Raw genomic sequence first — 27307 nt, 5'->3', positions numbered from 1 at the left:
GGAGTCCATCAAATAAAACAGAGGATATATGTCACTGGGTAGGAAAAATTCTGAGACAATTGCTTACTGTTCCTTTAAGAATAAAATCAACTCACATGAAAATCTCTTAATGAAGAGGATTTAGGAGTGATGAGACTTTTTATTGCAGCTTCCTTCTGATGGACCCAATATAAGCACACAGACATTTCTCACCTCATTAACCTGAGTGTGTGCAACATGATGAACACAGCTTAAGGTTGATCTGTAATATCAAATTCTTGCTCTGCATAAGGATCTTCTTTTACAGGAGGCCATGCATTGGCACTGCCCTCCATTTATGATTCATATTCCTTGACCTTAGGCTATGACTTTGCAAGGGGGAACATTTGTTGTGTCCACATCTCTTCTGACTAATACTGGCTGGAAGATCAGGTTAACAAAACAGAATTAGATGCATCAGGAATGGAGAAGCAAAACCTATGGCAAGAAATCAAAAATCTGAGACACTGTCTCCGAAATGAAGATGATCTCTTGATTGTTGATAAAACAATGTGAGGCAGAGCCAACTTATATACAGTAAAACCAGTCACCTAACAGTGGCTGCCCTTTGGCTTTGTACACTTACAGCATTTTCCAGACTTCCTTGCTCAGAGGAAGGTCAGGAGAGGACAGGGACCATCTTTTTGAGGCGCAGCTGACTGACTTTTGAGAATGAGAATGACAAATATGCGCTCGATAGCAGATATGCAGATAAGCATGAACATCCTACTCAGCACTCAGCTCCAGTGCCAGCTCCTGGTTATAAGAGAAACTCATAACCTAGGACGGATTTCCACCAAGGGTTAAATTACAGAGGTGCTGCACACCTTCTACTTTCACCCAGTCCAATGGAAAGATTTCTAGGGTGTCCCTAAGCAGACTCAATCACCATCAAATTTTCTTCTGCAGCTGTGCCTATGCTACTTTCATGACAGCTGCATGCTGATATTTAGGGAAACAACTGGGAGATTTCAGAACAGTCCATTAAAAATGGAAAGATTTCTAGGGTGTCCCTAAGCAGACTCAATCACCATCAAATTTTCTTCTGCAGCTGTGCCTATGCTACTTTCATGACAGCTGCACACTGATATTTAGGGAAACAACTGGGAGGTTTCAGAACAGTCCATTACAGAAAAAAAAAAAAAAAAAGAACAGAGCTTTCTACCAGATAGAGATTCCATTAGATGAAAAATAGCTTTACAGTGAAAATCATGGGAAGCTCTTTTCAAAACTTGCATCTTAATTAAAAGAAAACACTTTTTCATTATATCTTCACATCTTTTTAATGAATATAATGGAAAAATTCACACAGTATCTCTGGGAAATGAAAAAATAATAATATTTCTGCCTTTCTGCAAAAGGCAGAGGTCAAATATCTATCTGCATAGAAGGAACTTGCTTCATAGGCTTTAGAACTACCAAACTTGTGAACTGAAATAAAAGGAACAAATAACACATTGAAAAGGTGGAATGTCTCCTCCAACAGCTAGTACTTAGATCCATTTAGAATCTAATCTTTAATACATTCATGCATCAATGATTGAGATGGCCAAACTCTTATCTCTTGCCTGCAATTATTAAAATTGCATGTATGGATATCCATCTCCAGGAATTCTCAGGGAATTTTCCAGATACGAATTTATTAATATTCCTTCCATTGCACAAAGTACTTGAATACCAATATCCCATTTTTATGGCAAGAAAACAGTACATGAAACTGAGTTCCTACTGAAATCAATCCAGAACAGCATGAGGTCCTGAGCATTATAGTGAGCAATTGTGCTGGGGCTATGACCAAATGGTTGCATTCCCCACTCTGTATTTTTATCAAAGCAATACCTTCTCCTTTTTTAAATAAATAAAATTCTTCCCTAAATCATATAAAATTGTTAACCCATATATATAGCCGCCACCAATCTCTCTTAATTTAGGATCCATTTTTCCTTAGGGAACTATAAACCCAAACACATTCATTTAAAAAAATATTCATACATTCGTAACACAGAAAAAAGTTTAGAGAGTTGGTTTTGTTTGGTTATTTATTTAGTTATTTCTAGCTAAACTGTGCATTTTTGGAAAAATAATTCCTGGCATGTAAGGTGAGACCAGTTCTTTTAAAAAAATTTATCCCAATCTAGAATTATTTCAATCAATATATATAGTAGACTAATAAGGAGAAATTACAGGTATTAACATCTTTTTCTTGACAGTACAGCAATCTATATGTTAAAGAACCACTATCTGACTGGCACTTTCACGTGAGACAGAACATTCAATCAAATATTAAAAATGAGGCAAGAGATGATGATTGCCTTATGCAATTGCCTGTGCCCAAGGATTTTAACCACCAATGTTTCAAGGAGAATGGGACATCCAGAAGAGAAAGAAATTCCATTTTCTAGTTTTACGCAGATGTGAAATAAAAGCTAAACTGATTTAATTGTTAAATAAAACTGCTACCTCTGCAAAATGTACCTCACCTAAACCTACTTCTATTGGCACAATATATCTGCTGATCAAAATGTCTTTGATTTTTACAAAGGAAGGTTAATTCCTTACTGGAGGTTGAATCCTAGAAGAACATTTAAGCAGCTCCCAGAAGACCTCAGCAGTGTTATGTCACTCAAATCAGATCTTTAACACTTAACAAGACTTGCCTTGGGAGAAATAAGGACAAGCAAATCCAGCCTCACCAGTGAGCTTATCCCAGACAGAAATGTATCATGAATTAATCATACAAACAAACTCTTGTACCTCAGCTGGAATGGAATACTGTTTTTTCTTAAAAGGATGCCACAATCCCTATGGGACTTCCAAGCTATTAATGTCTCTACTCACAAATGATGTTCAGTGTTCTAATGGGATATGGAAAATGCCAAAGCAACCCCTCTCAAGAGGCAAGGCCAGAAATGAAAATATTTGCAAAACAATAAAGCCACAGGAAACCAAACCTTTTTCTAAGCTGTCAAGCAAAGAAACAAGAAACAGAACAGCCTGGTGAAAGCAAGTGGCCCTTTGGTGAGAGAAGAGCCCCTGACAGCTGCTCTTAGCCTAAAGACCTCACTGCTCTCAGAATGCCAATTATGACATGGGGAGGATGGATAATTGACTGGAGACCCCAAAACATGAACCCATCTGCTTAACTTGTCATACCATGTATAAAATAGGTTTCTAGTAGTGCACAGGATTTTCTTCACACTCACCATAGTACAGTGCAAGAGTATTGCAATCAAGAAGATGTATAGTGCCAGAGAGAAAAAAGAAATATTTTGACCATTATCTGCTGATTTTTTTTTCAGACAGACCCAGTAAAAACTCTTTTTCTTCCCCTCATTCACCCCTCCTCTCTATCTCCTGTGAGGACACCCATAGCTGTTCACAGCTGGGATCTCTGGCACAGACACGAGGCCTCTTGCCCAGCCTTGTATAATGTACAAAGCAAAGCAGCACAGAGTGCCCAGGCAGTGCAAACGAGAGGGGCTTTATTGCAAAAACCAGGCCTTTTTAAGCAGTTATCCAGTTATCAGTTTACACAGTTAAAGGCACAAAAAGCCCAAGCACCACACACCACACACCACGACGTGGCCACGCGGCAGTCACGCAGCGCGGCTCTCGCGGCTCTCACATCTCTCTACCCCTGCTCCAGCTGAGTCACTCTCCCACAGTTCCCTTCTGCTTAGCCTAAGTAGCAGGCCTGAGCCATGAATGTGCAAGGGTAACAAGGCCCTTATTTTATAAGGCTTTTCCTGTATGCAACAGTGTAAGAAGGTCACTGGCAGGAGCAGGTCTTGCAGAAACCAATGCTTTATCAATCACTTCTCAGATGTCTATTTTATGGAGTGCAGTACCTCTAGCATTTGTGTTCTCAAGCCACTTATCTGGTGGGTATCCTCTGGAGGTACATCTGAAAGCAGATACCATTTTAACTAAGCATGTATATTAGAGAAACCATAGACAAGAATGCTAAGTGTGAGAACACTTCAAGTGTGAGCTTATAAAAGCTAGTGACTAAATAGACTGCTCTGTCCTTGATTCCTCTGGTTTATGCCAATTTAAACAGTTTCACAGGGACTTTTAACCATTCTTCAAGATCTCTGAGCTCAGCAGGCTCTTCAGAACTATTCCACCCAGTTCCCTGCCTTGGTCTTAGTTTAGCTGACCACATGGGAAGAAGATGTGTGTGCCTGTACACAAGCAGTTTCTCAGGACTCAGGAGAAGCCAATCCACCTCTGTGTGATCCACAGGGGACAGGGAAAGAGACAGGGTTCATATAATGCTTTCCACCAAAAAGATCAGACCATCCTGGATTAGGGGAACTGGACAGATATGCAGATTTGGTCTTTGTCCTGTGAATCCACCAGCAAGGGGAATGCTGGGCACCTGGACAAAACAGAATGAGCCATTTGCTTATGGTTCCATTGACCAGGGGAATGCAGACATCAGGGTGGAAGCGCTTGGGCTATTTTGTCATGGCTTCATTGGTCAGGGGAATGTGGGCACCTGCATTGCACAGCCTCGGCAATCTGCCCACAGCTCGGTCAAACAAGGAGCTGTGGGCATCTCTGATCTCACCAAGCAAGGCTGTTTGCAGCTTTGCAAGTAGCTGACAGTATAAGAGAAGAGAATTAAAAGGAAGAAAAAAAAAAAAAAAAAAAAAAAGAACAGAGTTAACCAAATAGAAAACACTGTGGACAGGTGGGAGAGGTACCAGTGCCTTTGCTGGGTTCTGTGCAAAGCCTGGCAGCTGATTCTGTTAATTAAGGGTACTTGTCTCCCCATGTGCCATCAACATGCAGCTGAACTATCTCCTAGGCATAAACCACAAGCTCTTTTATGGCTTCTGCAAGCTAAAAGGAGCAAAAGTATTTTACATGCTACAAACATTTTAACTGGTCAGTTCATTAGGAAGAACAAAAAACTGAGAGAGAGAAAAAGGGAATCCCTACGGAAACAAAGATTTCACTCTGCTAATACTAACAGAGTGAGTCAGACAGAGACTGTGACCACTTATAAAGCAGGGCCAAAGAATCCCAAGGGCAAATACCTCTGCCATGGTGGAAAAACTCAAGCAGAGGAGAAAACTACTGTCCAGTTGGAGTTAACACATCTAAGCCTGGAAACAGTGCTTACAGTTCTCTATTTCAATGACAAGGACTGTGGTGCAGCCCTCCATTATCTACCTCTCCCAAAAGCAACAGAAACAAGCACACCCCAAGAGATAGAGAAGGGTAGAGTGCTGGTGAGCTAAAATACAACAATCACTGTTGAACACCAAATTAGAACTGTGATGCTCAAAGCCTAACTGTTACTGCTCTGGAGAACTATCAAACAGCAAAAATGCTGTGACAGAAGAGTAACAACCTGCACACAGCCAGCAGGCACCAAGCACCTCGGATCCTGTGAACTCACTGCTCTGCAGCTGCTTCTAAGTAATAAACCACCTGGCTTTGTGCACAGACAGGGCTCCCTCAGCGCTCACTTGCCCCAAGCTAAGCTGGGTTTCCACCATAGTTCAAGTGACCTGGGAAAAAAGTCTGATCACAGTTTCCACTTCTTTCACAGATTCCTTTAGTGCCTTTGTTTACTTGACTCTAGAACTCTAAACAAAGTCACGCTCCTAAAATGCTTCCAGAAACTGGGATGGCATTAGCACTGCATTTGTGCCGATAAACCTTGGATTTCTCTGAATGACACTATTGTCAGTGGGCTCAGAAACACAAGGAAGTAGAGTTTTCTTGTACCTTAACATATTGGCTGAACTGCAAGAAGGGAGGGCTTTCTGCTTTTTCCTGAAGATCATCTTGGGATATTTGCTGTGTGTGCAGAGCACTGTTATCAGCTCTAGGATGTGAACTTTCTCTCTTTCAGGTGATTTATCGTGCCTTAAGTCCGGCTAACAAGATCGAAGACCCTTACAGTCCTGAGGCTCAGGATCTCCTGAAGCTCACCAACCTCCGCCTGCTTTTGTTAAAAAGACAGGAATGTCCCTGCCATGGCTCAGGATTGGTAGAGAAACCCCAAAGATTTGCCCACTATGCTATTTATGACCTGATCATCCGGGGAAGCTGCTTTTGCAATGGGCATGCAGAGGAGTGTGAGCTTGCCAACAGGACAGGAGTCATGGAGAACATGGTGAGTTCCAGACATTTATCAGCTTACTAGACTTGCTACTTGCTTCTGCTGCCTCAGCCTAAATGTATATTTTATGTGTGATCCTGTCCTAGCCTCCCTAAGCCTATCCAAAAAAAGGGCAGCACAGTCAATCCACATTAGTGAAACCTACACCACTCTGGGAAAATATTTCCTATGCTCCTTTCTACAGTTTCATGGATAATAACTGCTAAAAACTCTAGAACTCTTAAACTCAAATAAATTACTAAAACCCATGCGCCTCAAGATACCTATAAATTGAAAGGGGTCTTTGTAATTGAAACAGAGATCCAACCCCAAATATAGTGAGTGAAATCTCCTACTTATATGCCTGCACAGAACTGAACTAATATCTTTGATACAAAGTCTGTCCTGGGCAGAATTTCAGCATCAGATCTCAGATTTTCTGAGTTTGTGTGACATGAGCAGTTCTGTGCTACTTAGGGTTTCAATCTTCTGTTACTTTCACAACATGGACAGCAACGTTCAGGATGTGAAAATAAATTCTGCTCTCCCACTCTTTTATCCATGCATCTTAAAATAAGTTAGAAATTTTTTTTTTAAAGCCAAACCTTTTAGTAAAATTATTCTGTAGTACTTGGAGTGTCCCTTCCCTGTTCAGTCTTTTATCTGCATTTGACTCTTGATGTGCACAAGAGCAGTTGTGTTTGAATGCACACTCAGACATTGAAATTCAGAGAAAATGACTGATGGCACCTTTTTGATTTAGCTGCAAGCATTCTGTAGAGAACTGTAAAAACAATCGTGGAGAGATTTAATCTAATCAAATATCCATGTACCTTTACACATATACATCAGAGACGGAATTCAAGACACTTTAAACTAGTCAATATCTTCCCTGGATCCAGAAGTCTCTGTCTCTCTATTAGGCTTTGAAAACCCAAATAACCCTTAAAACTCTAGCCCCCAGTGCACTCTGACATAAAAGACTCAAGAAAAACATCATAAGCTAATTTCTGTCCCTTTAGATACATGGTATACTTGACATTTTGGCTTACGTTATTTTGGAATGTGTATTCATTGTCTTCCTTTCAATTTCCCAGGTTCAGAGGTAGATATTGTAAGATAATTAGGACTGTATGACTTTCAAATCATTTCTGAATCTGTTCCATCTGTGGTATAAATTCAAGATTCAGCTATACTATGTGATACTATCAGATTCAAATAATATAGACCCACTTAAATCATAACTATGTGGAGAAAAGCTGTTTAGAGAGTGGATCATCCTTACTGCAAACTGTTAAATAGACACATAGTGAAATCAAATAGATGAATAACACACTAAGTGAATGCAGCTGGTAGAAAAATAAACATTCTGCCCATCAGAAAAGGAAAACACAATATTGTGTGTGTTACTGGCATGACCACTGTAAACTATAACTGGATATTTTTCCCACTGGTCACAAGGGAATAGAATCTTTTTGTGCCATCAATGACTTCACAGGGCAGAAGGTGAAATAGTTTTGATGAAATGCACTTCACGAGTGACTCATGTCCCAGGAGACAGAGGGTGGATGCAGCACATGATTCTCACAGATATTATCAAGTCTTTGTCTAAGCAAGAACTCAAACACAGCTGTGCAAAAAATAAGAAAAGCCTTCTGTAGTTTTAACTGTCTCTAGAACCCTAGAAGAGGCCTGGAAAAGACCAGAAGTGGGCTGGTTTGTGTCCTCGCAGAAAGGTGTGATCAAGCACACCTGAACATCCACTAGTGAATGCTTGTTGAGTGAGATTCTCCTGACAAAGAACCTTCAAACCTTCAGTAGTTGTTCCAGTTCTAACATTTTGAAAGCTCTTCTTTAGTGCATGCCTAAATAATCTCTGCTGCAAATTTAGGTGATTTCTCCTTTCTCCTCTTCCCCAGTAACCAAAGTGAGCAGTTGATCCTCCTTCTGCAGATATGATTGGAAGGTTCGCTCCATGTCCTTCCTTAGGTTCTATTTTTGTACTAACCAGAGAAGTGTGAAACCTTAGGTGGTAAAAAATTAAAATTCTACTCCCAGATCACACAAGCCTGGAGTAAAGATGATCATGCTACTGTATTCATCTTTTCTGTACTTCAGACATTACAAATTAGTCTTTCCCAAACACAAAAGAAAACTCACTCCTGCAAGATCCAGGTCCCTGGATCCTTTTGCATTTTATCTAATATTTACCAATAATGATATTGTAGTGGTGAGGGGAGAGTTCACATTGGTCCAGATCTCAATGTTTGGTTTACACAGCCGGCATGAGGGAGTTTATGTAAGTGTATACTTTTTGGCTTGAATTACAGCAATCTCCTTGCCTACAAGCAGGAGGAAAAAGCCTTTGTTGTTGAGGGTTCAACACCAACAACACAGTTCCCATCAGCCAGCCTGCACTGCAAAAAAATCTTTGCCATTTTGCAATTTCTTGGCAGAGGAAAGGTGCTCTGCTTTCAGTCACATGGTAATAGTGACCCACATAAAACAGGGTGTGGAAAAGATGTTACAAACACTGGACATCCAGAGATAATCTGATTCAATCCACAGGCCACATCTAATATTTAAGGTACACATGGGCATAACAAATCCCAGGACACACAGTTTTTAATGTGGCTGGTGTGGATGATATCATATCTTTTACAGATTGAAGGCAGAGCAGCTTTGTTTCCTGGGCTGCTGGTAGGTGATTAAGTAAAATGTTGCAAAAAATAAAGACCTCTAAAGAAAGTCTTAAGTAATATGAGTTTCAGCCTCTTAATTGTTCATAGTCCTCCTATGACGTATTTATCTTCTGTAGTTAACAAGAACAAAAACAATTTCATGTAGAATACAACTGTAATTGTTTGATATGGGATAGGACAAAAATCTGGGATCATTCTGCACTTGGGTCTCAGAAAATGCATTATTGTGTTAAGCTGCAAGTCTACTCTTCCTACTCCGACAGAAATCTCTTCCATTTGTAATACTCCTAATGCTGCTAAACTGATACTACATGGAGGCTAAATAATGGAGAAAATTAAAGCAAATTTCTTGATACTTTTGAACCAGTATTTTTCAACACCATTTTGGAGGGACTGGATGAGCTGCGGCTTTTGGACAATCTATCAGTGATCAGTTTATCTGTGAATTTGTTACTTCAGTCATGGCAACCCATTCAGGTTCTGGCTTCTCCACTGAGGCTGCCAATAAGAAAAGCAGCTCCGTGAGAGGCAATGTCACAGATGCCACAGTGTCATAGTAACAAATGGATACAAGAAAACTGCAGATTGTAAACCCAACATCCAAATGGTGCATCATTCCTCATATTTTGAAATCCTACAGAGTTTTTTGCATATTTCTCGTCATGAGTTTGTGAAAATACAGTGAGATCCAAAATAGGCGCTTAGGATCCCATGAAAATATTCTCTGACTTCTTATTTTGGAGCAAAACAATAATATTTACTCTTTCTGTGGAGCTTTTTCTTTTTTTTTTTTTAACAAGCCATGCACCCCCCTCAACACAATTTATCTAGATGACATTTCCTGTACAAACTACTGAGAATATCATGTTTGACAGGAGGAAAACTTTGAGATATCAAGATGGGAGCTGTAAATAGACAAGAAACTTCAGAACAAACATGTCTTGAATTTGAGGTCCGTTGCTATTGACAGTAATGTTTTCTTGGTTTCTGTTTAGCTTTCCTCAGACTGGAAAAATAAAAGGACACACAGAGATGTCATTCCTCACCCAGCTTCAATAGCTTTGTATGGTAGCTAATGGCAAAATTCTCCTTCCTGAATATCACAGCCTGCATTTTTCAAACCCTTACAAGTTGTTTCCCGGTTGGTTTTTTGGTTTTTGGGTTTTTTTTTTGTTTTTTTTTTTTTAATTTTTGTTACTGGGGGTTGTTAACATGCTATTACAAGTGAAACAACTGCCAGGACCCAGCCAGCTGAATGCATCTAGTCTTGTTCTATGGTTGGATGCAGCAGAACACAATCCTGTCCAAGGTATTGACACTGCAGGATGTACAAAGCTATGTGTGTCTCTACAGAGCTGCCAGGTTTAGGATCTGCTTTGGTGGCCCATTTTAGGTGAGTCCAGAGGTGCTTCCAGAACAAAGTTTACAAAGAAGAAAGTGCATATGGACAGAACACAGAATTTAGACCAAAGTCCTTTTTGTTTGCCAAACATTTCACAATTCTCTTTCTAGCTCATGGGAAGTAAGTTTGGAAAGAGGAAATCGAATGTGGATGAAAATGTTTTTGTATAAAGCATTAGGGTTTTTTCTTTTTACTTCTTAATTATTGGTACCTACAGTGCCAGGAAATTCTTACAAGTGACCTCGGATGTTTCTTCTGCTTCTTTATCCTGTTTACAGAGACAAACTAGACTCCCTGTGGGCCTGATCCTCCACAACGAAGCAAATGGAAAGTTTTCCACTTACTTCAAAGGGAGCAGGATCTGGTTCTAAGTAGGATTCCTTGTTTGGCATAATGGGGGTTGTATAAGGTAAAACTTGCTTTTTTACATCAGTTTTCTAGGTGACCAGGCTGTTGTAAGCCTTGTAAATATTATCTACCTCCTCTTCAGATATCGTGCGCAGTTCTATTCATAATCCCCAGCTAAGTTTTCACATTATCTGATTCCAGCCCAGAACTCAGAAATGCAAGAGGTACCACTCACTTTCAGGACATTTGAACAGTGGTATTTACTCACTACTCTGTGGTTCAGGCACTCAATACTGGGTCTCATTCCCCTTTGTACTTCCTCCATTCTTGAGACACTCACCAAGAGCTGGTGACCTACTGTAACTCAGACGCTGCATTTCAGCCTGACAGCTGTTCATTGTCTGCAGTTTGTTACAGATTGATAATGGAATTACTGGCACTGCAGGCAAAACCAAGAGGACAGCTTGTCCCCAAAATCAATAATAATCAAGGTAGAATTCAGAAAGAAGACAATGAGCAAGCAGAATGAAATATGAACTGAGGGAGGTGAATTCAGGCAGAAGATAGAGCTGTGTTTTGAAACTGTTACAGGCTGAGTAACATTATCTTGTTACTGTTCAAAAAGTTCTTAGGGATGTCAGTCTGAATACTCAGCTGGACACTATCACTGGTTTTTCTCCACCATTACCAATTCAGTGAATTTGGGACCAGCAGCAGCTCACTCACTCACTGCTGTGGAGATCAAAACCTACATGGGCTCAGATGGCCCTGCCACATGTGTCCCAGCTCTACTTATCCCTGTCAAGTTCCTGCAAACTTTATTTACCAAAGCCACCAAGTATGAGCCAGAAACGGAGTTCCCTCAGAAAATACCCATATGTGTAGTAGTTTTCTGACACACACATGTATTAGCCCTTCTCCCAGAAAACAGCAAGAGACAGAGGAAAATAATGGCTTTTCTCATTCCTGATTAGAATAGGAATTTGAACTGCCCATCTGCCCACAGCAGGCACTGTAATCTGGGACTTCCAGGTCACCCATTCTCTTTGCAACTTTGGAAAAGTTGAAGGAAATTTTTAGTTTGGCCTCTTATAAGTTGTATGTGCTCTTGTTAGGACCTGATATTCAAGGATTTTTTATAAACCTGCATGGATATGTCTTTTCATTTGGAGAGACCACAGAGCCAATTTGAGCTGTAAGAGAAACAAAGCAGAACAGCACACACTGTTTCATTTAGCCATGCAAAATGACCCAGGAAGAGTCAATTTACTACAAGCAGGTAAGGGATAGTATCTGATGTCATTGCAAACTGCAGGATCCCAAATTTCCCAGTGACATTACAGAGTGAATGCAGAGTCCAAAGGCAAACATTTTTTCTGAATCAGCAACAGTTGCTCTGACCTGGAAGGCTTCCAAATTTAACCTTCATTCATTAGGAAAAAAGCCCCCAGACAGACTGAGAGTAGCCGAGGAGAAAGAGCAACAACCACAATGTTTAATGAAAGGACAATAGGTAAAGAAACTAAATGGGCAGAGAAAAAGCAAAAGGCGTCAGGTATTATACAAAGCTGAACAGAGTTTAAAAAAGAATTAAAACTGTGGAACATTTTCTCTCACTTTCTCAACTGTGAATCAGAATTCAGGTGAAGAAGATTTGTGCAAAGATGACCAAGTATCATGTAATTTCTTGGGACTGTTGTATGAAAACAGGATAAAGTTCTACATTATGTGCTATAAATCCACCAGAAGTTATAGAGCTCAGTGGAAGAACTACTGGATGAAACTCATGGCTGAGTACAGCAGGTCAAGCTAAATGGTTCAAACTGATCATCCTGGCATTAAAATGCACAAAGCTATAACCTCCTCTATGTCCTGATCCAAAGCTGCTCAGGTGGTTGATGTACAAATCAAAGCCTTTGGCAGCAACACCAGACTTGTAACAGCATGACTGTACTGTGAGACAGATGAGGGAATTAATCCAGATTAAAAATACTAGTGCCAAGGGAAAAAAACCCCTCGGTTTAGCTTTTTTCCAAACATGGTTTTGTTTTGCAGCCCAATTTATACATAACTCAGGGCATGATGTAAGTGATAGCATAGAAAGAAATAGTAAGGAAATGTCTCAAATTGAGATTGTCCAAAAAAAGTTTACATCATGAAGCCACAGTCTGAGAACACAGCTGCTATACCAAAACACAAAACTAGAACTCACTTTCACATGGCTATTAAAGCCAATGCGATGGTGATTGAGTTTAGCAAAACATTTGTCTTCCTTTCCTGGACTAATTATATCCTCTAAATTCAGGTATGTCAGTTTATGTCTACCCTTTGCAAAACTGATTAGAAAACTTGAAGTATGAAGAAGCCAGAATATCAACATTCAAAGCAACACTTTTAATTTTCAAAGCTGACAGCCTGCATTAGTGACAGGAGCAAGCTGAATGCACTTGGAGAGCAGGAGTGCAAGAACACAAACTATTCCAGGGGATGCACATGGGACTTCAGACTGGTATTATGAAATGGGGAGGTTTATACAATCACACACTCTGTCTGTCTGCATCTTTTTCTCAGATCCATTCCCCACAATAACTTTGGAAGACATCATCCAGTTTCAAAAAAAGTTGTGAAAGTAACTGGACTCTCAATACAATGAATAGGAAAGAGCCTCAGAGACAATGCAGTTATCAGAGTAATGAGGATAAGCAGATGAGGAGAGGTGTCAAAAACAGATTTCATAACCTTTCCAAAGTACTCAAATATTGCAGCAGTGAGCATAGTGGAGAAGTCCATAGAGGTCTAAACACTTTTGTACCTAAGATCAGGATATGTCAAGTGATGCAGTGCTACCTATGGAACAAAAGAACAAACTGAAATATAGAGGTGATACAGAAATCCCGTGGATCTCAATTTTTCATCTGCTATACCAATACATTTATATGCATTCATATAAATCAGCGTCATAAACTACTCAGGCTCTAGCTAAAAATTGGCTTTTTTCCTAACTAGAGGCATGAATTTTGCCTCTGTTGCTCACACCTTGCTTTCAAGCTTCCTCCACCTGGATTGGCAGCTCCAGATGAAGAAGGCTGAAGTATCTCCTACCTCAGGTGCTTCTTTGTAAGCAGATATGCTAAAGATTCCAATGACATTAATCCAGTGAAAACCACAGTGTTATTATTAGTGTCCTGAAGGTACTAATAGAACTTTAACAGCCTGACCAGCCCCACCTGGGACTCTCACCCGTGCTCTCTGTCCATTGGCTTTGGGGTGCTATTTAAGCTCTGCCAGGGCTCTTGCTGTTTGTTTGCATCCCTGCCTCTGGCCCAGTCTCCTGGTGAGTGTTGGGGCTCTGCTTGAGGTCTGCACATTCCCCCTGCACCTTTCCCTGGCCTGTGCTGTATCTTGTCTCTCATTCTGCCCTCTAAATGGACTTTGCATCCATGTTGTGTCTTTCTTGGCCTGTCTCTTGCTGCTCCTGAATTGTCCCAGCCCCTTTCCTTTTTGTTTCTGTGGTGCCAGCCCCCTGCTCTGCCCACAGTGCTTGGGATGGTGCCCCCTCAGTAAGGGCACAGCCTTTGCTGTTGAAAGCCTCAGCTTGTAGCTCTTTGGCCCTTAAAGAGCAACTGGCCCTTGTTGCTTCCTGACACTCCTCATCTTATTAATCATTGCTATCTCCATGTAAATCTGACCCTGCTTTCCAGGGCACAGAAAAGTGTCAGCCTAGTTTCCCTGGATCTGTACTTGTCTGATTGTCTTCTCTTTCCTGGTGTGATATTTGTGATCCAGTAAATCCTGAGATCTTGCATTTGGTAGAGATTGCAGTTTTCCAGCTTTTTGGTACACTTTGGTGAGAGAAGTGCAGACTTATTTTAGCAGTGAATAACAACTCAGGGAAACACCTGTTCTCCTTGTGCTGCTGTTGAGTGTGACTCTCATATTCTGTCTTTAAGCAGATATCCCATTTCCTATTTTATCTCACAGTTTCCTGTATTTCATTCTTGCTCCTTCGTGGACTTTAGTCTCTGGCTGCCTCTCCTATCTCTTCCTCTCTAACAGAACAAATTGTCTCATTACTCACAGCCACTTCAGCTAGCCTTATTTCATCTTACACTTAAATGTAACAGGTGTTTTCCACAGCTCAGCTTTTCCTGCATTAACCTGTCTTTCTGTGATGGCCACTTACATCCATTAATCATTTTTCTTTTGTGTTCAATGTGAGCTGTTCATCTTTGTTCTCTTCCCCTATCCAAATCCTTTCTGTAATTTATTGTCACTTCATCTTGCACTCTCTTCTGTAGCTGTTTCACCTATGAATGCTATCTGAGATTACTCTCCATGGAAAAAATATTCCTTGATACCCATGCACAGACAACATATGGCAGACTACTGTGTCTTTCATCTTGCTTTACCTTTGCACCAATACCAGTCAATTCTCTTTGCCTTCTTCTTAAACCTATGACAAAAATGATAGTACCCAAACACTTTCTAAAAGAAGCTCCATGCCAGCTTCCCTGTTTCCCTGTGCCTGTTCAATGGCTTAGACAAAAGGGCTGAAAAGCCAAGCAGACAGCCAGCAGGAGAGCCAGTCATCCTTCCACGTGGATTTGGGAGCTGTTCCATAGCAGGGATCACAGGTAGGAAGCCTCTTCTCTGCATGTGTCCTGATCACAACATGCCACAAACTACAGTTCAAACAAAGCAGTGGACAATGAGCAAACTAACACATCTACTTTCCAAAGAATAACTCGACCTTTCCTTTCCTCTCCCACTGAATTTTCCTGTTTATTTTTCTGAATAATTGTTCATGAGTGTTCACACCATCTGTGCTGCACACTGTAAGCACAGGGTCCTGTGGAATAATGAATATTTGATCATGTCATTCAAGGCTAGAATGAGATTGCATGGTTTAATTCTACCATTGCCCATTGCACGGTCTCAGCATTTTTCATATAATTTTTTTTACTATAGTGAACACAGAGCTTTTACATGTATTCCTAAAATATAAAATGGGCTAACTTGCAGATTTTACATAGAAATACATTTCAAGAAGTATTTCCTAATTGAAGAGATCTAGGATTTTGTTCTGATCCATTTCAGGATGAGCTGTGAAGTTCAGGCGGAGTCTGAAGTTTGGAGATATGCAAATCTATAGTTCTGGGTCAGGTTCATTTTACCTTTCTTCTGTTCTCTGCCCCCTTAAGAGCAGCTCCTGTGACCACAGGGGGGAACTTAAAGCCTGAAGTGTCAAACTAGGGAAAAATATGAAAAAGGGAACGCTGGGAAAAGCACAACGCTGTTGTGTCAGTATTTTTGCCTTTTTCTCGGCCATTTGTCACGCTGTTCATGCCTTGAACGCGGATGAGTTTCCCGTGCGAGGGTGGGAGGAGGTCGGACGGAGCCGGGAGGAGGCGGCGGCCGTGCCAGCCGCCCGTGGAGCGGCCACGGCATCAGCTGCGGCCGATCCCTCTGCTCCCTGCATCACTTCTGCTGGGGGAGGATTAGAAACCAGGGCAGCGGAGAGCAAATTGCTGCGGGAACATGAGTTTGGGGGCAGGGGAGCGCATCCAGCCGCCGCTCTTGGGAGAGGCGGCTCTGCTGATCCCGGGCTGCCTGCGCTGCCAGATGGGGAGCGGGGCTGCGGGGAGAGCCTGGCTTTCGGAGGAGAAACGGGACTCCTGTTAATGGTGAGGTGAAAGGGTTAAAGTCAATTCGCACCCCAGTCAAAATGCTGTTTCAGCCTGGCTTTTTGATGTGCAGCAGAGCTGTGCTGAGCTCAGGATCCTCACCAGCCCGCGGAGGGACAGGGGTCTAACCCCTGGGCATCTCTGCTCTAGTACCTGTGTCTCCTGGCATTACAGAAGCTGCTCGTGTGATAAATGTAGAACATGACTTATGGTACCACCCTTCCCTTTCTCTCACACCCTGTGCTTGGTATTTCCTCCAAAAATTTTATCTGTGAAGTCCTTTCCCTGAGGCATTGCAAACAAATATTGGACTAATATTTACTTATTTATAAAACAAAAAAAAAAAACAAAAAACCCTAGCAACAACATAAAAGCCCTTCTGTAAGGCTGTTCTTAGATATGGTTAATATTACAGAATCTTATGCACCAAATCACAGTTTATTGTGGAAGTGGCTGCTTTATTGCTGGTGTGAAAAATTACTTGAGAGCAGAAGTAGTTTCAATGGTAACTTTGAAGGCTGGACTAGCTCAGTTTGCAAGATCTGGTTTCTGGTGTGAATACCTGCTTCCAAATCTGATATGAATTTGAATATTTCCATGACTAAAAATCACTGTGTTCCAATGAAGGTAAGTAAGTACAAAGGAAGCAAGTTCCTTCTTCAAGTAACTTTTCAAGCAAATAGTCACGGAGAGAACTATTCAGCCAGTCTTAGTCAAGACATTTTGCACTTTATTTGCCCATCAAATACTATGTATTGTTTTCTAGCTTAGATGGGTTTATGTACTTCAACCCCATTCTTCAGGCCGCTTTTGCTCATTTTTGTTGAACATCTTCTAATTCCTAATTTATCTGGTAATAAGATGTTCAAGACTGAGCACAGCATTGCAGGTACAATTTTTTGTCCTCTTGGAGTTATAGTGCTCTTAGTTCCATAGCCCAAAATTTTACTGGGTCTTTTCTACTAATCTAATTATATATAGTCATATGTAAGTTGGTAGGATGGTGCCTATTGTACCTAAGTTAAAATATCAGTGCCTTTCTCACAGAATGGCTTAAAGCTCTCCCACTTTTCTGTGGGAGTACTGGTTTGTGTTTTTCCATTTTTAATATTTTTTGCTACATTTTTAACTGTGCTAGGATGTCCATGACTATTTCCTCATTCATCTAACAATTTCAAATTTCATAATTCATTGTGATTTCACTTCCCTATGTTTAGACTCCATACTATAATTTCCAGATCAGTGTTAATGTCAAATAAGACAGAGCCCAGCATCCTCTGTTAGCCTGTGCTCTCCTGTCACTTGGCTCTGCTAGCCCAGAGTGTATTTGATACTCTTTGCATGCTCTTGCCCTGAACTTGTAAATCAAAATAACACCTGTTAGCTCACCAAATTTAGAGTCTACAGATTGTTCATCAATGCAGTAGTTAAATAGCCAACTGAGAGTTAAATTGTTTCTCCATTTTGTAAGGTAGGAAAAATTCTACATCACTAATAACTGTGAAAAGAGAGAGCTACATGTTTTAGCTCCAGGCTCTGTGGGTTTCGTAGGAGAGCCATGCAGCTGTGTGGGAATTGTGCAGAAGCTTCTCATGAGGCTGCTGGGGTCTCCACCTGTTCCTGCAGCCATCTGACTGCTCTCTTTTCCCTGGCAGGTCCATGGGAAGTGTGTGTGCAGACACAACACGGCAGGGGACCACTGTGAGAAATGTGCTCCGCTCTACAACGACCAGCCTTGGAAGCCAGGAGATGGGAAAACGGGGGCACCCAATGAATGCAGAAGTAAGTGGAAAGGAGTTTACTGACCCAGGCTCTCGGGGTGAGCACTCACCATAACAACAGGCAAAGCTGCCCCACAAAGACTTCTGTGATTTACAGTAACGGTGCCATTACAGAAACCGGGGGTAAATTGCTGGTCATTGATGGAGAACTTCAGTGTGCAGGTGTTTTTCTGCACTGGGGCAACTGGGGAGTGGAATTTACAAGCCAGAAATCTGGTTTTCAGGTAGCTACACCCCCCACATACCAGGTTCTGGAAGGGTTTAAAATACTGCCAGACTGGTTTGGAAAATGCTACCATGATTAGTGTGTCAGTTACAAAAGCCTGAAGCTCTTTCCCCTGTTGTCACCAGAGTGTCGCTGCCACAGCCACGCCGAGAGCTGCCACTTCGACCTGAGCGTGTGGCTGGCCTCAGGGAAGCGCACTGGGGGAGTCTGTGACAACTGCAAGCACAACACGGAGGGACATCGCTGCCAGAGGTGCAAGCCTGGCTTTTACAGGGACAGAGGGAAGCCCATGTCTTCTCCAGAGGTCTGCAAACGTAAGTGACCATCCTACACGAGGTAAAAAATGAATGGTGAAAGAATCATTACAAGAACAAAATAATTTCCATAGAATCAGTAATTCCTATAGAGGTAATTCATGAGCATCATTATCTTTTCTTTGTATTCTTTTCCTAAACTACAGGGGGTTTTGATCAAAGGTGATCATCCTGAATTTTTGTGTCTATTTGTCCCCACGTTATGACATGTTTTTTTGTGATAATTGATTCAATTCCCCAAATGCATTACCTCCTGGGGAAAGGTACATTCTTCTTGTGTTTGATTTTAAATTAATATCGTTCCTTTTCTCTTGAGGCACATTTTATTTACCTGGGGTTTTTTTCTGTACATGTCAAGACTCTGTGAGCCTATGTGCAAGATATTGTTAAATTCCATTTGATTGTGCAATATCTGTGCACATAAATACATAGAATGGATGCAGAAGATCCAGGAAGCCTGGAACTCTGCATATTCACTTGGAAACAAATACATCAGAACTCAGACTTATTTCCAGACTCTACAGCTGTTATAGGGTGCTCTGCCCAAATTAATTGCATCATTAACACTTCAGCTGAATGTGTTAGGGTGTGTCTTGGGCACAGAGGCACTAATGGCTGCACACAGAGAATGTACAACCTCTGGATCAAGACAGTTTGCACCCAGCCAGTCTGGCAAAGAGCCCAAATCTCCCTCATTTAGAGCAAACATTTCCTGAGTATCCTGCCAGGCTTCACATGTCTGATTCTATCTCACATCTGTTTGAGAGGTTGCTATTTCCAGCAATATACTTAATTTTTTTTTCCCTTTGGATAATTTTCCTTCCCCATAGCTCAGACATCAGTTGCCTGCATAGAGAACTTCATTCTCTGTCTGACTTCTTGCCCACTGACATAATGAGCTTTTGAAGCTTTTCTGACCCTTTTCATGTTCTTCAACATGATTCCTCTTAAACATTTAGGTTACTCCTCTCCTTAGGATTGTGAGTCCTGTGATATTCTGTGATATATCCTGTGAGTCCTTTCTGTGCCCAACATATCCAGTGTTTCTGCTCTTTTGCCTTCTTCCCACTGGAACTTGGTGACAGCAGACTGCTTCCACACAACTTTTTCTTCTGATTTTCACAATGTTCATCACAGAACATGGATCAGCAGACAGGGCAGAGGGTGAGCTTATCTGGCTCACCCTGTATCCTGTAGTGTTCAATAGTGGCCCCTTTCTAGTTCTGTTTCTACTCCGAGCAGATTTGCTACAGGAGAATATTGTAATGAGAACAAATTGTTTTGCCAGAAGATTAGCTTTCAATCTCATAGCACCTGGAAGAATCTGTGTATGAACTCTTGTACTGAGCAGCAGGGAGATGGTGCAGTAACCAGCATCATGTGTAATGCTAGATAACTGCTAAAGTCAAGGAGCACTGGAGAGCAGCAAAGAGGAAAAAACATTGTTTGAAAATACAGCCTATCTGTCTGGAAACCCTAGAACTCTTTGCCTAGATGAAATCAGACCTTGACTCTACGTCTGCCTCTCTTGTCTGGTCTGCTTACAGGTCTCTCAGTAACCCCTGCCAATACTCTGCATAGCAAGAGAAAAACTGTTCAGAAATTTACCTTGTTGAAAGAGCTTTATTCCTGCTGTGCCAGTGAAGCACAACAATGTTCTTTTCACCGGGGAAGGTGCTGCTGCCAGCAGAAGGCCCCCAAATGCAATTGTCTCCACTGTGAGTTGCATGCTCAGGCCTAGAGAGCTGCCATCCTGCTTTAGTCACTGAAAGTTATATGTCTTTTCTAGGCTCCTTGTTCTATCAGTGGAGAAACAGAGGGACCTCTGGGGAATTATTTATTGCAGCCTAAGGTAGATGCCTGAAAGAGATGGACTGAATTACCCTCTAAAGCATATCTATTTCCTTAAGAGGTACTCTGGATCACTAGCCTGCACTAGAGTTTCTCTTAGCTGAGATGAATTTAATGGGTTTGATTCAGCAGCAAAGTAAGCAGGACCCTATCTGTGAATGATTCAAGTCAAGGGGACCTTTCCCAGGGGTTTAAAGGCATTCATGAATGCTTGCCATATCAAGATATAAGGAAAAGGCATTGCAGCTCACTTGGCTTTTGCAGCACCTGTGTACACAATGCTTGTACCTCTGTTGGAATAGGAGGAACTCTGGATATAACTACAGACTTCAGAGAAAACTGGGAATGAGGTGGTTAATCTGTGCCTTTTCCCTTTTATTTAAGGCAAATAAGAATTCCCACAATAAGATTTGACAAATTCCCATGATAGATAGCACTTTGTATGATGGAAGGCCTGATCCCCAAACACTTCCCCATGAGGATTGCAGGCAGCGTGCAAGTGTGCACTTTGTGTAACAGTGCACCTCCGCAGAGGTTTTCAGGGAACTCTTCACTACTTTGGTTAATATCAGAGACAGCAAAACCAGAAACACCAGTGGAGACAGGCTTTGGTTAGAACAGACAGTTTGGTAGAGGGAAGGTTTTTCTTCCAGGACCATCATCAGCTAACATTGAACTGCAAAGCCTCCTGCAGAATGTGCAGGATAGAGGCCCTCTTCTCTATACTTTCGGTTGAAAACTTGCATTGCCAGTAAACCTCACTGGGGGTGGTCCAGGTTGTTCAGGTTGTGTGACTCTAAAACAAACTCTGGTTTCTCAGTAGAAAGAGTTTCTATTTTGAGCACTGCTAATATATTAGACAATATATGAGAACACCAGATAGATTTTTGTCATACCTCAGCCTGCTGATTATAAATTGAAGAGCTGCCACTTCTGGATTAACATGTTTTTTAGGATTTAAGTGTACCAATTCCAAGGCATCGTCTCACTTTGAGAAATTCATGCAAAGAGTGTCAGACTAACAACACTAAATTAAAAACCCACGGAATAAGCAAGTGTTGAAAAGCAGCAATAAACTGCAAACAGCAGACTGAATGAGTGGTTTTGGTGAGTGCAACCTAGTGCCCATCTTCCCATTTTGAGCTCAGAGGAAAAAAAACTTGACCCTTGTGTACAGTAGATACTGAGCTGGGAAAGGAAGTCTGATGAAAAAGCTGAATGAAATGCTGTGCTAATCCTTTGAGAAAGCACGCTTGAAGAGTGCTCTGCCATCCAGAGCAAAGTCTAGGTTCAGCTGTGACATCCCCCTCAGGCTCCCAGAAAGTTAACAGGACACTGCCCAGGCCCAGAAACAGTCTTTAAGCATTAGTCATAATAATGAATAGCATTCTCTCTTCATCTGCTCTGAAAAAAAAAAAAAAAAAAGTTGTATAACAATTGGATCTCCTGGCACTATCTAAACCACCCTTAGCTGACCCTCCAGTATGAGACTGCAAAGACATTCTCTCAGAAGAAAAAAAATCTGCTGAAATTTGATATGGAAGTGTGAATCTGCTATTCCTTTTTGTCTGCAGAGGTAGCCTGCCTCTGATCCCTTTGCTTCTCCTGTTCCTACCAGCTGGGATGAATGAGAGAGCAGGGTCATGGGCAGAGCCTTGTTTGGACACTGCTTAGATCTATATTAAAAAGAAAAAAAGGCTGAAAAGAGTCCCTGAGCAAGGCACACACCTGCCTGTTATTGGGGGTGACAACACAGGATTAAGTAGTTTGTATGGGAGCTTTGACTCAAAAGCCTAATTGTTTCCTAACCAATGGTTAGAAAAGCTGCTGTATCCTTGGCTCTTTCCTGTGGCTTATTCCAAGGCTTAAGGGATCCTTCTGAAATGGCACCATCTTTTGTACTCACCCTTTGCTTAGCTTAAAAGTAATGCAGGCATGTAGACCCATTAAAAAGGGTCTCCAGGAAAACAAGCTTTTTTACTCAAATGAACAAGGCTAGAAAATTAAAATGTGCCTAGATGCACATGCACACACACATGGTATGAAAGGCTCTGCTTCTCATCCTTTTACTTCTGAGCAGAGGGAGTGAACTTTTAATTCTAATATCACAAAGGCCCCATCACATCTTGGTTCAAAGTCTGTCTTAATCAGCCCTGACCACACACAGAGCTATCTTATTTCCTTCATTTAAGAAACATCATTGGCAGAGTCCATTCCCACACCTGACATGCTTTAAAAATCACACTGGTTTGATCATATACTCCCAAGATGCACATGTATATATTTCAGACTCAAAAGACTGTTTGATTTTTTTATTTTGCCAGTTTTTTTAAAAATCAAATAGCAAGTCTGCTCACAGCTATATCTTATGCAGCATTATTAGACAAAAGTTTAAGATACCTCATAGGCCACTGACTTACTTGGAGCACCTGGTATTTTCCTGTAAGCTGGGACCATATTGTTACAACCAATATTATATTTTACATCTGTGTCTAATTACATGGGAAAACAGCTGTGCTGAGGGCAGACAGATTTATTAGGGACTTGAGTGGGGATTGCAGTATGAATTATTCATTTTTCATTATTTCTTGTCTCCTCCCTTTTACAGTAGTGTCTGACAAAAACTTAGTATGGGAGTGAGACTAAAAGGTAAGAGGATGCTTTGTGACACTCTGTGACCAATAGGCAACTCTAAAGTAAAATTGTTTTTCACTATGCTACTGTCAAGGGGAGAACCAAAATAAACTGCCCAGCTCTGAGCCAGGATTGTCTGCACACCGTCCCTAACATAATTGATGATGCCTTTGACAAACAAGGCCATTGTCACACTGGCTGCTGTTTTGTTAGACAGGGAGGTGGATGGAGAGAAAATGAGGGTTTGCCAAGAGAAAAGAAGCAAAAACCAGCGGGGAAAAGGTTGTCAAATATTGGAAAATGTTAAAGGGTACGGTTTTGGAAACTTGCTTTTATGTTTCTTTCATAGTGAGGTTTATTTGCAAATCCATGGTAGTGTTAAACAGATAAAAACCCAGTCAGCCACAGCTGCCCCTTCAGCATGTGACATGTGGGCTCTTATTTTAGGAGTTACCTTAGATGCACAACTGGGATTTTGGCTGTAATACTCTGGAAGCCAGACAATGCACCCACCCAAGCTGAAATGCTAAATAAACACAGACTGAGTAAAGAGTTTGTAAGCCACTTGTATAACTCATCTGAAAGTGTTGTACATGTATTGATTCAGCTTGCTTTCTGATGCACCAGAAGCTGTTCCAGTTTCGAACTTGAGAATATGTCCCACAGTTCATCTGGGAACACTATTTTTATTGAACTGTAGCCTCAAAATTAAAAGGAAAAGGCACTTTTGTTTTCTGCTTCCTCATCAGCTTTCACCAGTGCTTTCAGTCGCTGTGCTGTAACGTTTTCCCTTTGGAATAGGGTAGGAGAAGTTTCATCTTCCTGAATCAGGTTCCAGTCCCAGCTGGGGATAGGATAGGCTAATAATGTGAGCTGCCCATCTGTTAAGTGACTCTCACTGATGAAACCCAAAAACTAGAAATAAGAGGGATAAAGACAGATCCAGAGGTTGCAGAAATCTAAGGCATTTTAAGTGAAAACTCCACAGGCAGATCCTATATATTACAATATTACAGTGAAAACCATCCTGGATCCAAGTAACCGTGATGTTGGCAAAGTCTTACTCCTTGTGTCTCAAACCTGTCTGCAGTGAAGGAAGGGTGTTTCCCGTCCTTATCTCCATACCTATGACATCCATTGTTTTCAGTGACTGACAAAGAGTCTCTTTTTTTAGGGTGATGTAGTCAGCCCTGCAAAAATGGGGTGGGGGTGAAATCAAGTTTAGCAGCAAAAAACCAGACCTTCCTTTGAACCTGTCAGGGCTAATGAGCACTTCAGTGTTCCACCTGCTCTCCAGAACTGACAGCACAAGCCCTGGGTCTGCTCCCAAAGTCGAGGCTGCCCTGTGGCAAGCAGGGAGGCTGCTGCCCTGCACCAGCCTGCCCATTGTGCCCAGCACATTGCCCATGGCAGCACGTGGCTTTTCTGTCCCTAGGCTGTTGTGCTAGAGTCCCCTGAGCACAACAGGCCCAGATCCATCCACAGCAGTATAATAATATTATTGAAATTATTGGCAAAAAGAACACAGGGCACTGGGGGGAAAAAATAACTATATGGCAAACAGATCATAAGAGAAATGCCCTTTAAAGAAAATTGCTTGCCCTTCTTCTTGTACTATTTTCAAAAGGTATTTTCTTTTCCTGAGTTTCAAATATGAGGTTGCAGATGAAAGTGAATCTGTCCCTGCTATACTTAAAATTTTATTTAGTCATATATTTGCCCCTTTCCTCTTCAAAAGTGATGTGTGGGATCAGAGTGTTCATTTAGTCTCTTATCTGGGAGCTCATGAAGAAAAGTAGTTTGATCAGAAACAATGATGGGCAAACTTCAAAAGCTTTGGAGATCATGTTTGGTTCAAATAATCATCCAAAAAGGCTGGCCTCTGATCCAAGCTATCTAAACACCTTGGGTGTCCAACATTTAACTGAAAATCTCTGTAAAAGCAGGCCTTACCCACACAGTTTTTATTTCTTTCCTCTTCCAGATGGATGAAGTAGTGAGGCATTATCTTTTCAGTGCACTATGAGTGAAAGTCAGGGCATACTGCATTCTTAATAGAAAAGAGAGCTGAAATACTAAGGCCTGGAGTTCAGTTCTCATTTTGATCAAACTTGTCTGAACATCAGAGATGAGTGGGTTTGTTTACTGCTTGTATTTTACTTCTGCAGAGCTGCTGGCATCCCAGCCAGGCTCTGCCCTGATGGAGAGGAGTCAACTGTGCTGGCTTGCACCTCTCTGTACATCCCTCCCTGATGCTGTCACATCAGGAATGTACCAGTGCTGTGGGATTATGGCAATTTATTGTCTGTGCAGGAAGAGATGCCCAAAGGAGCTGTAACTATCTGTTTTCCTGCCAAATTGCCTTGACTTGCTAGGCTGGTGTGAAACTGGCAACAGTATTTGAAAGATTTTGAGATTTTTCCTCCTATTTGCTCATTTTCAGCTACATGTAAAATACATCTAGTAAGTTTAGAGGTCTTCTCTCATTCTGCTAGCCTTCCTTGAAAAAATCTGCTCATGCATTTGTAAAAAAAATAAATTATCAGTTTCTTTAAGCACATACAGTACTGCATGGTGTAATGTTTAGCACTTTAGAAAGGAATTTAAGGAAATTTGTGCGCTCTTTGGAGGCAAAAATTGAAAATGCTTCAGGTCATCTGAACCACCTATATAATCTGCATCTACCCCAGAGAAAACAGCAGTTTTGTGATCTCTGTGTTTAGAGGAAAGGCAATGTAGGCAATAGCTGTAAATATTTCCCTTGCCCTTGCTAGTGAATGTTTCTGCAAAACACTTTTAACGGGGCACCTTCAAGCCCCTTTAAAAATGAACACACAGAGGAGGCTTTCTGGTATCACTTGAAAACCCTGTGTGGTCACAATTTGTGTAGTAGAAAAGGGCTGACTTTTATACACAAATGCTCATAGTTGTACTTGTTTTGCTTTGTCTAATGAACTAAAAAGAAAAAAAAAAGTGAATGTAGGCTGAAATGCAATGTTTACTAGTTCTGACTTAAAACTACGGGGCATGAAGTACATCAGCCTTGCAAAAATGTCACTTAAGCAGCTGACCCCATGGCACATCATTTGAATTGTCTCTTGCTGTGTGTCCACAGCCTGTGCCTGCCAGCCCATGGGTTCAGCCAACACCACGTTCAGCAGCAGCTGGAGATGCCACCCCCGGACAGGATTCTGCTACTGCAAGCCAGGGGTGGCAGGTCCCAGCTGTGACAGGTGCCTCGTGGGCTACTGGGGCTTTGGAGAAAGCGGCTGTCGCCCCTGTGACTGCGCCGGAGACTGTGACCAGCGCACTGGGACGTGTTTCAATGGGTAAGGAAGCTCTGCTCTGGGTGCACTCTGAGATGGGACTCTGAAATGAAACAAATTCTGGAGCAATAAGAAAAATTCGAGGGTGCACAATCATTTGAAAAGGTGGCTGTAAATCATAAAAGGTTCTGTAGGTTATATTTACACCTTTAAGTCCACTGCATTATTCAAGGCAGTCTTGCACAGGTTAATCTTTGCAGTAATAAGTCATTTCCACAACCCCATGGAAATATGTCAGGGTCTTTAAACAAGTCTTTGCTTTGGAAATAGATGGAAGAGTCAGAAGAGTCTGCCTCGAGGGAAAAATGATTTGCGGAGCAATTGCAGTTCTACAGGTCCCAGCAACATCAACAAGTGGTCACTAAGTTACATAATTCCCTAAAAACAAACAAACGTAAGCAAAAAAGGCCCAATTTATAGGTGCGTTAAAAAATGCTAAGTCAGCAGTGGGAGGCCTAAATAAAAGCCTAGACCTTGTGATCTCTCTATGTGGCATGAAGTCTCGCTCATATCTGCACTCCCAGCCTGAAGAAAGCAAGCTCATCAGTCTGGGCACAGCCAAAGGCAGCTGTTTGTTTGTTTGTTTCCCTCTCCTGTGGTGCCCTAACACAATGCTGTGGTTTGTGTGTCCCCCAGCTATGACAGTGAGCCCTTCTTTAATGTCCCCATCGGGGGACGAATCCCTGACCTCGTCCAAGTGCCAAGCAACGAGAGCGAAGAGGAGTGGAAATGGAATGACCATGAGCAGGGATTTTCTGCACTGAGGCACCCAGGTACAGCCCAGAGGTTGGGAACATTCAGTTGCCAGCTCTTTCAACCCTCCACCCTGTCTGGATCTGCTCCACTTATCTCCAGGTTGTCTGTAGTATTTAAATAGTTCTGAGTTTTGCCGGCCCTGTAAAG

At 41.6% G+C, this 27307-nt stretch overlaps 1 protein-coding gene across 1 annotated transcript in view; it reads left to right on the top strand.

The window, feature by feature from the left end:
* The window catches only part of LOC121347397 (netrin-4-like), a 45688-nt gene that overhangs the window by 13681 nt on the left and 4700 nt on the right, over positions 1-27307 (top strand). Inside the window, exons 3-7 of the mRNA XM_041426043.1 lie at positions 5888-6151; positions 17928-18054; positions 18405-18593; positions 26194-26407; positions 27041-27177. Coding sequence (XP_041281977.1) covers positions 5888-6151; positions 17928-18054; positions 18405-18593; positions 26194-26407; positions 27041-27177 — 931 coding nt within the window. The remainder of the gene's footprint in view (positions 1-5887; positions 6152-17927; positions 18055-18404; positions 18594-26193; positions 26408-27040; positions 27178-27307) is intronic.

This window comes from Onychostruthus taczanowskii, unplaced genomic scaffold, assembly GCF_017590055.1.
Source record: "Onychostruthus taczanowskii isolate IOZ18803 unplaced genomic scaffold, ASM1759005v1 scaffold9, whole genome shotgun sequence".
Lineage (NCBI taxonomy): Eukaryota > Metazoa > Chordata > Aves > Passeriformes > Passeridae > Onychostruthus > Onychostruthus taczanowskii.
This window is presented reverse-complemented; position numbering and strand designations above follow the sequence as displayed.